At 41.9% G+C, this 11,225-nt stretch overlaps 1 protein-coding gene and 1 non-coding gene across 4 annotated transcripts in view; both read left to right on the forward strand.

Moving 5' to 3' along the window:
- Nucleotides 1–482: 482 nt before the first annotated feature.
- LOC108155243 (dedicator of cytokinesis protein 3) overlaps nucleotides 483–11,225 on the forward strand; it is a 30,241-nt gene continuing 19,498 nt past the window's right edge. For all 3 annotated transcript variants that reach the window (XM_017285933.2, XM_017285934.2, XM_033388591.1), the window contains exons 1-3: nucleotides 483–1,664; nucleotides 10,589–10,830; nucleotides 10,902–11,050. In XM_017285933.2, coding sequence (XP_017141422.1) covers nucleotides 1,631–1,664; nucleotides 10,589–10,830; nucleotides 10,902–11,050 — 425 coding nt within the window. In that variant the 5' untranslated portion in view covers nucleotides 483–1,630. The remainder of the gene's footprint in view (nucleotides 1,665–10,588; nucleotides 10,831–10,901; nucleotides 11,051–11,225) is intronic.
- Nucleotides 7,323–7,394, forward strand: Trnam-cau. The gene has a single exon. It is a non-coding gene; the product is annotated as a tRNA-Met (tRNA).

Here is an 11,225-nt window from a genome sequence, read left to right on the forward strand (position 1 = left end):
TTTTGTTGAGCTTTTTTGTTTAAACTTTGTTCTAGTCAAAATACAATAAATGGGAGTACTTAAAAGTAGCTAATCTTGTGAACATTTATTTATCAATGGACTAACATTTTGTGGCCAGAGCTAAGGGTTTTAGTTAGTCAACATTATTTCAACGAATATCTAAATTGATCAATAGGAACGATTTTTCTCTTAAGTTTTTAGACCTTTTTTTAGACAAAACCCAAGTATTTAAAACAAGTCAGTCAAGTAGAAAATTGATTCATTAATCGGATAAAACTATGTGCTTAGGGCTGACAGTTTTATCTTGCTAGTAATATTCGACGGAATATCAAAAGCGAGAAATATGTATGATGGAACTTGAAATCGTCAGAATATTTACGGTATATTTTTAAAACGAGATAGTATATTTTGGTATATTTCTGAGGGTCGGACGGTATATTTTACCGATAAATCCGCGGTCCCACTGCCAATAAGTCGGCGCTGGCAGAGAAAATTCTGCCGCGAACCGCGAAACAGCGCAATCTTGTCGAATTTCTTCTGAATTTCCGTTGATTTTGTCGAGATTTTAGAGATTCGGTGGAGAGCGGCGGGATAAAAGCAACGGTTAATACTTCCCCCTTTAATTTAGATCCGTGCAACGGCAACGGGAATGTGAGGAGGAATTGATCAAAAAAAAGCGTATGCGAATTCGCCAAAACATCCAACTAGTGCGCGTCCAGAAAATAAATAAGTAAAAACTGCAGTGGATAAATTAAACGCATTTGTTTGGATCCCTGTCCGGACGTTCGTTATTGGCGAAATTATCAAATAAATTAAATATAGCGCCGACGCGACGCGAGTGGGCGACAACAACAACAAGTTTATTGTTATTCGAGAAGTCAAAAGTCAACAAAAAAAACCAAAATCGACACTTAAGAATCTGCTGGAGAACCCAAAATTCGTATTGATTTTCTTGATTTTGTGTGCGGGTCCGTGAAAAACGTAACAAAAGCAACCACTTTGAGACGACATTAGTCCCATCCCCCCCTACCACCATCCAACCACCCATTCGCTTGCACCTTGCGTACACACTCTCGTACGGAGGAGAGCATAAGTGGCGGATAATCATCAACTCTGTTGCACTGGGCCTCCACTCCAATCAGCAATGTCGTAGACAAGTGGCAGTGGGTCTTGTCGTTGTTGTTGTCTGCTTTTTGTAGTATAGCTAGTAGTTTATTAATCAAGCAGGCCAGCCAGCCCCACTGTGCGAATACGAGAGTGCAAGCGCGAGAGAGGGCGCTGCAGGCAAGGCAACAGCAAAAGCGAAAGTTGCCGTGCGCCGTGCGTACATTTGTGTGTGTGTGTGTAAAGATGGTGGATACGAAATGAGAAATAAATAAATGCAAATCCAAAGCAAATCTTCCGCCTCAAAATGTGCGATTGCCATCATCCGATTGTCATATAAAAAGGAACTCCGCTGACACAGTATCGCTGAGAGGGAAGAGGGCCCCCACCACATAGGGAGTGGCCGGCAGAAGGTTTTTGGGATTATTGCAAAATTGGATTTTCGCCATCAACCAAAAACAACAACAACAACAACAGCAGCTGGAGTAACAGTAGCAGTAGAAGGAACAACAACAAAGACAACAAAATGTGGATACCATCGAACAACAAATACGGAGTTGGTTAGTATTGTAATTGTACAAAAGAAGAGGAGGCATTTGGGGTTGGTGTGCATTTGTGTGTGTGTGTTTGTGTAGGGATATCCTCCTAACAAATAGTAAGGCAGAGCTTGCTCTTTGGTGCTCGCTCTCCCGAACTGTTTCACCTTTTACTTGATATACCTTTTCCCCCACCCACCCACTGGGGAGCACAGCATGAAGGGCTGGGATGTGATGGCAGGAGGGGTATGCGTCACGTGCGCTTTTACACCGTTACGTTGGTGTTCTGTTCTGTTTTGTTCTGTTATTGTTGTTGCCTTTCGCGTTGATTCACAGTTTTTTCCGCGAAACGACGGAAAGCAGCATCCAGACAACCAACCACCCCCTCACAGGGCAGCAGGGGAGGAAAAGCGATTTTTCAGCTTATTTTTATATACACACGAGTCGTCTGTAGCATCATCATCATCATCATCCGTCCTTCCGCCCGTTTGTTCGTCTTTCTCAAAGAGATTTCTTGCATGTTTGTTGCTGCCGAGCGCAGCGATTTGATGTGTTTATACGTACCTCCCTTTTCCCACACAGTTTTCGCTCCCTCGCTTCGTCAGGCAACCACTCGACGTTTCCCACACAGCCGTCGCCCCCTCCCGACCATCCACACTGTTGCTGTTGCTGTCGCGTTGCCAATTGCCTTTGTGCCAGGTGTTGCCAATTTAAATGCTTTTCTAATTACAGTTTTGTACGTTGCACGTTGCTGTGGAGTGGTGGCCACAATTCTGCGGCTGCCAGTGTTGGCTGTATACTTACTTGGAAGGAAAATCCACTTTTGATAAGAGCTTAACCAAGGTGTATTTGTGTAAGGTGAAGGATATCCTGAGAGCACTTTTGCGAAAGCTCATTTATGCATTTGTAGACGCAACTAGCGCGAGAGAAGCCAAACTCAAGAGAGAGAGAGAGAGAGAGAGATATAGAGAGATAGAGATGTAATGGAATGGACTCTAGTGCGAAAGCATATAAAATGTAGATCTTTCTCTCACTTCTGTCTCTTTCCCTCTTTGTTCACATTTCTCGCATTCAACTGTTTTTTGTTTTCTCTTTTCTGTTGCATTTTCACATTATCTTCGTGTTCGTCACACTTTTCGCATCAATGGCAACGCTTAACAAATTACTGTAGGGGCCAGTGGCAGGGGGCAACAAAGAGAGCCCCTCCCCCCCTGTCTTCCAGCAGAAAGAAGATTCTGTGCCAAGTTTCATTCATTGTTCTGCTTGAATGGGTTCCTGTCCAGATAAGCGCCAATTCTCAATGATGTTGCATGTTATACCCTGAGTAAAAGTGTGCCGACTATCATAAAGATTCGACAGAAATAAAAGATAGCTATCTAAACTGTAAACAGATTGTGCACAAAAAAAGGGAATAATATTAATAATAGTTTGTAATATGTACCTCTCTTCAAGGGTACCTCAAATTCGTTTCATCTATGTTTCTAGTACATATCTTACCATGTTTATATATTTTTTATTTTATTGCTTCGATGTTGTTGTTCCAGTTCCCAAAGCGATCGTCTGTGAAGGCAGTTCATTGTGTGTTCTTTTCCTGATTGCTTGCTCTACATTGAATACCCGCCAGCAGCAGCGAGTGACATGAGAGCGGTCAAAGTTTACACAAATCAATCAGTCACTCCATCAGACATCGCATCGGGAAAGTTCATGATAACATCATTAGCGCAGCACGTCCCGGCGCTCTGGGAGCGCTGTCAAGCCAACGCCCTAACCTTGCACAATGCCCGTTGTCCGTTGTCATCCTCCTCCTTCTCCGCCTCCTCCTCTGCCACGTGCTGGGCAATGACTTTATTACCAGAGCGCACTCTTTGTCTCTTTCCCTAAATCGTCCCCTCTTCTCTTGCTCTTGGTCGCTTTTCCCCTTCGTCTCGTGGCTGAAGTAATTATCTTACCGTTGTGCTGCATACCGTTTTTTTGTTGTTGTCTGTCGAGTGCACACACTGGCGGGCGACAACTTTACAGTCGAGTCCCACTCCCAGTCCCAGTCCCAATCACACCCTCACCCAGAATCCAGAATTAGGTGCAACCCTCGGCCTGGCGTATTCGGGTCAGTTCCATCTGGAAACTGTAGCTAAAGCTGGAGCTGAATCTGTGCTGCGTTTGCGTTTAGTTTACGAAAGTTTTTTTTTTTTTTTTTTGGCAAAAGTTTTAGCTAGAAGGAAGCCCTGCCTCAGCCTCAGCCTATCCACCGGATGTTGCTGCTGCTGCTGCCGCCGATGTCGGTCTGCCTTTTCCAGTGAATTCCGCTGTCGCTGCGGCAATTTCAGTTTCAACTTTAATTTAATATTCATTTTATGCATTTGGCCAATGGAGCGGCCCCGGTCCGGAGTTGCGTTTGAGTTTGAGTTGTGCGCGCACAAATTTGTGCAGGCGCTTCCTTCCCCAGAACACACACACACACACACACACGCACTCACACAAAACACTCACAAAAGACTCACACAAGTGAACATGAGTGCGCATAAAATTGATTCATTTCCATTCCATTGTTTAATATGCTTGGCGGCAACGTTTTTCTTTCCTTTTTTTTTGTATACCCTGTTATTGTGGGGCACAAGGGTATGTAAGAGCCTGTGCGCCCTTGAAATATATTTCCTTGCTCAGGATGATCATTGGAGTAGATCTCAAGCTTAGATCCGCATGTCCCCGGACATATTCGAGGCTATAAACACTAGAGTATCCTAGTTTATCGTATAAAAAGGTTCCAGGACTCATACGGCCCAAACGACCCCAAACTTAACCTTCCGCCCGACCTACCGATGTCCGCATGACACGTGCTACCGCCGTTGGTCGCGTGCCTCCATCAAAGGGTAGAAATTAGAGTAAGACGAAAAAAAAATATAACAATTGATTAACCATTCACTAGAAATCAACGAATTGGGATCATTAAAACCGATAGAGAATCCACGAATATTTAATGCATAGGGAGTATCCATTTGGTCGAGACACTCTCATCTCTACCATTCTTACATTGTTTCTGTTTCTGTTTCTGTTTCCGTGTGTGACTTCTCTCTCTTCCATTTCCATCTCCATTTCGGCAGTTGATTTGTACTTCCATAATTCGTCTTTAACGATTTATTCATGAATCGCCATTTGGGTGAGGGGAGGGACATTGTGTGATTAACAACCCAAGCACACGCACACACTGATAAAAATTATCTATTGTACATTTCCCCCCATTTTGGCCGCATTATCGGTCACATTTCCGGATGGGAAAAGTGTCCCCAACCCCAACCCCACTTCCATTCCCAACCATCCGTTGTCTGATTTATGTTAATGTCAAATGAATGAAATCCATTGAAGAGGGGCTCGACTAGGGCTACACTTATTGATAAGAAAACCGTATAGTAATTTCTACTACGCCCTCACCTGCTGGCGGCCAGCCCGCCCATAGATAAAGTGTTTAAATAATTATCGTAATGATGAGTAAATATTGTAAAAATAATCGACAAGTGTGTGTTTAATGCGGCTTCCGGCTTCGAGGTATCGTCCAAACATGGGACAGGAGGGACAACAGTCGCCGCTTATTGATTCGTCTGAATTCGTCTCCATTTGGGGGCGAAATGAGCAAACAAATGGTCAGCGCCAAATGTGCACCATGTGGATTTCGAATGCTCATTTCGATACAAAAATAAACAAAAAGGAAATGCCGAGGCATTTACACTCTTGCAGAAGATCATGAAACATCATGAATCTTTCCAAAAGATGATAAAATTTAGAATCTCTGAGAAAACTCTAAATAAACCTGTACTAAAGATAGATCGGTGCATTTCGGTGTCATTCAGAAAGCGATAAAATATCAGGAACTGTGCTCTTGATTCATTCCCTGGGCTACAGGCATCTGGTCAACATCATAATACTCTCTCAAAGGGTGTACAAAACCGAACAGAAATTGCATAAAAAAAGAGCAACATTCAATTAAGTGGCATATGCAATGCATTTAATTACAATAATGCCAGCAACAATGACAGAAACAAAATGCATATAATAAGCAAATATTTTGCCAGGCCCCATCCACATGCTTACACGTACATCCCCATACGGATACTATATACATTTAAAAGATATATGTACATACGTACCGTAAAGATATAATATATGACTGATGGGCACAGAAACCACTTGACAATGGAGAGTTCTCTCGCTCTCTGAAGAGGGAGATGGGAGATGAGGCTGTAGATGGAGTGCAAAACTTTTCATTTGTTTTGTTCGGATAGATACTGCCTCAGAACTAGTTTGACAGCATCAGGCATTCAGGCAACTCCATTATTCCGACAATGGTAATGACAATGACATCTGATTGACATTTGGGTCAGGCTTCCTGCTATAAAGAGATGTAAAAATGCACATAAAAACATATGTATGTACTTCTAAACCCCCGGCAACTACTCTTCTTAATCCACTTTATTTTTGTGTACATAATAACATTGATAAGATACGCGCAAAATAGAAAACTCAAAATTAATCATCAATTTTGATTAAAGCTTCGAATTCGGGATAGTACCCGAATTTAGAATTAGAACAGTAGCGATTTGATATGAGATGGTTATTTCCATGGAAAATCGGTTATCTGTCCCCTTCCGCCCACACAAAGGACGAAATTCTGTGGCATCCACAATTTTAAAAATACGCAGACTCATAGGGAATGGCTATATCTACCAGATTGCCAAATTTGGATCAGATCGGATCATTATTATAACCAAAAAAGAAAAAAATCAATTTTTAGTGGCTGCGCAGCGCCCGACGACAGGTTCCGAGTATTTTTTGTCTCTCTCGCACGCCCTCTTTGTCGCTCAATGTAAGCGTCGTCAGCTGGAGGAGAGCCATACTGACTATTTATTTATTTATTAAATTAAAAATTATCTGTTAATAATGGTACTTAATTACAAAGGAGGAAAAAAGAGAAGTTAAAAGTTAATTAAATTTAGGTGATTATAAATATTGCATGCTATTAGTTTAAGGGATAGTTCAGGGGATAAGGTATGACAGAGGGAGTTATAATTATGACATATAACCCTAAAACGTTCATGTTCGGCATAATTAGACCATGTAGGATAAATGTATAAATGTAGAGTTGCGGTCGCAGCAGCAAATCACAACGTTCCCCCTCGTTATTTATTGATATTGGTATTTTAAATTAATTTTCATTTGTGTGGTATTTTGATAGAAGAGATGTTGCATAGAGAACTTATGCATAATCCAAACATGAATAAAACGACATTCAGACTTAAACGAGATATCTCAATCGGGCACTATCATCTCAAGAAATTGGAAAAAAGCTAAGGTACACTATTGTAGATTCTCTGAAAAAGAGCGGGATTTCGGGTATTAAAGATGAATACATACATATGTACATCATAAAAGGTCAAAGCCTTGTAATTATAATAAATATATTTTATTTAATATTTATGCAATTTGTTATACTTCTATTCATTTTAGATTTTCTTTAAACGTGTTAATGTTTGAGATAAGGATGTTCGCTTGCCTAACATTATTATCCGCACTGTACATATATAGTAGATAAGATTCCAGACTTACATATGTATGTTCTGTACTGTATATGCAAACACACAGTTCGGATATGATTTCGCACAATACGATGTTCTAGCCGTCATATGGACAGCAAGCAGAGTGGCGCAGTGGAAGCGTGCTGGGCCCATAACCCAGAGGTCCGAGGATCGAAACCTTGCTCTGCTAATGCGAAGCCCACAGTGTAGTGTGGATTTATCTTTTTTTCTTTTTTTTTTTCTTTTTCTTCTCATAAAAATATGATTTAAATAATATTCCAAACCGATTTCAAATGTGGCCACGAAAAAAACCACTTGACCCAAATTTCCTGATGGTTTCCCTTTCCGCTGCCAAAGAGAGTTCCACTTTGTGGGCGACCTCGCTTTGTTGGGTTATAACACAATTAATTAATTAAATTCTTGAGCCTCCCCTCTCCCTAACCAACCCTGGCCCTGCCCTGCTATTTTACTATACCCTTATCAAGGGGTATTAGGATTATGAGAGGATGTTTGCAGCGCAGAGAAGGAAGTATTTGAGAACAAAATGTATTTATGCGCTTTACTGACGGATTAAAAGGGGTTGTTCGAAAAAATAGAGAAATTTAGCAGAATAACGTTTTTTAAACAGTTTCTTAAAGCTGTGTTAAATAAGGTACTTTTTTCTTGGTCACTAGAATAGACGCACTAAAAATAATTAATTTTTTTGAGGAAAAGTTACTTAAAATTAAATTTTTAGATATTGTAAATCTTAGATTTATTAGAAAAAGAAAAAAAATAATTTCAGTAATGTTAGTTTTGTTAGTACGGTAGTGCGACTGTATTTACATATGTTTCTATATAGAGACTGTGTAACGATTGTCTTAATGTCGAACTACGTGTGCCTGTATGGCGATTTGTATTGCGCCTCAGTTTTTAAGGTTTTTGGCTAAAGACTCACTGAGTTTTCCCTTAAACCATAAAACGTCAAAGGCCATACAAGCTTCGGTGCACGGAAGTTCCTTTTTTCATTTAATATAAATTTATTTGCGCCTGTCCCGTCCCTCCACCTGGGCCTCTTTCTCTGGGTTTGTTTTGCTCTCTTTTGTTGTGTCGTTCTCTTCCCTCCTTCCCCTCCCTCTGCCTTGCTCTCTATCCTTTTTGCATGCACTTGCCTTAACGACTTTTTATTTAAATACGTTTTTTGTTGACATTGCGAACTTGTTGGCGGAGTGTGCATTGTGCTCTCTCTCGCTCTCTCTCTTTCAGTGTCCCTCTGCCTATTTCTTTCTGTGTCCCCTGTATCCTCTTTTTATCTATCTTTTGCCTTTTTTTTCGGTCTGGGAATGATGTAAGCTCCCGTGGAGAGGAAGCCTTTTGGGATATGATATGATGCATTCATCATAAAAGTAATTAAATGTGGGGATACCACCCCCCTCCACCCCATGACAATTTAATGAAATTTAATATTAAATTTTGAAAGCCAGCTAAATGCTCATTAAAAGTATTCCTTGTTGTGGGCATGGAAGGGGTGGATACGGATAGGGTTATGGCTATGCCTTGGAATGGGATGGGGAGCTTTTGTTGGGCCACTGGGTGTGGACTTTGGGGCTGTGTTCTGGGCGCACTTGGGCGCTTGCCAGGCTGACGCCTTTCCGCTAATGTGAGTGACCCAAATAGTGCAAACGCTTGGCTGGCATTCTGCCTACTCAGCAGAGCAGCCCCGGCCCTCTCCGCGGACTGTACTCTCATTTTCCGGAGTGTGTTTGCCTGCCCCGGAGAAGCATGATGAAGTGCCGCCGGATCTTCAACTGGCATTTTAAATTATACAATTTTCGCTATTTAGCATCACTCGCTCTCAGAATTCATTTAAAATCTGTCTGCAGAATCACAAATTGAAGCCGGTTAGATGCGGTTGAAGGATGGTTGAAGAGAAAGAGAGAGAGACAGAGAGAGAACGAGCTCTTGAACAAAACCCATAAAACAGACACACCATGCGGCAACAACAGGAAGCAGTTTGCCCATTTTCATGCCACTGAAGCATTTCATTTTCCATCTCATCCTCAACAGCCACCCACTCCCCCCACTCCCCCCACTCTGTCTGTCTGTCTGTCTGTCTGGGCGTGCGTTTTATTAGCTCCTTTCGTTGATATGCTCATGCCGTTGCTCGCTCGTTTGTCTTTCAACAAGAAGGGAGCACACACTGCCACATCAACATGCAGCACACAGAGGCAGCCCACAGCAGCAGCAGAAACAGCAGAACCACCATCGCCATTGCCATCAGCACCACCCTAGAAGCATGGCCCAAGTTCCTCCTCCTACTGGCGGCGCCTCCCCAGACTACAGACTATGTGACGTGCATTTGTAATTCATACACTGCGAGAAAATTCAATAAAAATAACTTAAGAGAGGCATTTTTTAGGCTAGATTCAGGGGCAGAGGCAAGGGGATTTATCCATTTAGAAGTGCACATAATTCTATGCAGCACAGCAATTTATTCTCAGTACTGAACTCTGAAAATAATTGTTCGAATGCTGAAGTGGATAATCACTTGATAAGTAAATAAATTAAAACCAGTTTTGTGCCGAGTCTCATACCTTTTAAAAAATTCTTTAGAAGGTCTATTGTGCATTAGAATCTTAAAATATTCAGATAATATAATAGAAACATTAGAATTAAAATTAACGATCTTATAGTCAGCGACGTGTTCTTTGACAAAAATGTTTCCGAGTGGTTTATTCTTGATTTTTGTTATCTTTTTGACCAGAAATTGGAACAAAAATAGCAACATCTTATACCAAATACTTCTATTTGAAGAAATATGTAATTCGGAAACTGAAACTCCCCAATAAACCGTCTTATAGAAAAGGGTAGATACTCGATGGATCGCTTCTGACTGCTCAAGAGATCATATGTATTCATTTCCTGGAGTTAAAAAGGAGCTCTCTACAAATTCTTTCTGTGTAAAGGTTGCCATAGCCACTGCACATCCAGCATTGCGGAGCAGCTTTCATTGCCTGGCGCTGCATCCATACGTATCCGTATCCATAACCACATCGACATTCATATCCATCTTGAGCTCATTCTCTACCATTTTCAATCGTCCAGCTCCTGCTTCGATATGAAACCAAAGTGTTTGATTGCCAAGTGCTGCTCCTCCATTGTTCCATCCATCCCGTCCCCCAATGGACTCGTATACATCGTATTTTCTTTTCATAGCCATTTTGCCTATTTATAGCTGAAGTATTTATTGTTGCTGTGCCACTCGTGGCATGCTCAAGTGGCCACTCATGGGGGCACTTTAATTGCCACACCCCGGGGCAATGTCATGGCCAAAAAGAGGGGGAAAACGCAACTGGTTGTAACTTCAAACTTGATCTAAGACAAACTTTCCATCTTCTCCAATAGCCATCCACAACTGGCATGGCGATGTCCGCTTCGGCCTGTCTCTCGATGTGGGCGACTCCGTGGACATTGTGGAGGAGTGCACGCACTGGTATCGCGGCTCCTGTCCGCGCAAATCCCGTGCCGTTGGTCTCTTCCCCAAGACGTACATACACATCAAGGATCTGTCGAAGATCGATCCCGTGGTGGCTGAATGCACGCAGGTCCTACGCGAATGGTCCGAGATCTGGAAGCGTCTCTATGTGGTAAGTGTTGGCATATCGGTATACCCAATTAGATACCAGAATTATACGTTTGTATATCCTTTTGCTTGCAGGACCGCGAGGCCTACAAATTTCAGACCCTGCGCAAAGTAATGTTTTCCATATTGGAGAGTCGTCGGGAACTGTTGAGTGCCACCATGACCCAGGATCAGACACTGGAGCTGCAAATGGTGGTGGTTTCCAAAATCGACTGGGGAAATCGGTAAGTAACTCGAGTTTGTAATATAATGACGAACTTCTTCTGAGGGGGGAAGTATTCTGTGCCTGAATTATCTATTATGTCGAAGGGAACAGTGATGTTCATTGTCAGATGATCAAATTATGCGAATGACATTGATTTGCAGTACAAATGTACCCGAAGCGAACGGATACGAGAT

The sequence above is a fragment of the Drosophila miranda genome, chromosome 2 (genome assembly GCF_003369915.1).
Source record: "Drosophila miranda strain MSH22 chromosome 2, D.miranda_PacBio2.1, whole genome shotgun sequence".
Classification (NCBI taxonomy): domain Eukaryota; kingdom Metazoa; phylum Arthropoda; class Insecta; order Diptera; family Drosophilidae; genus Drosophila; species Drosophila miranda.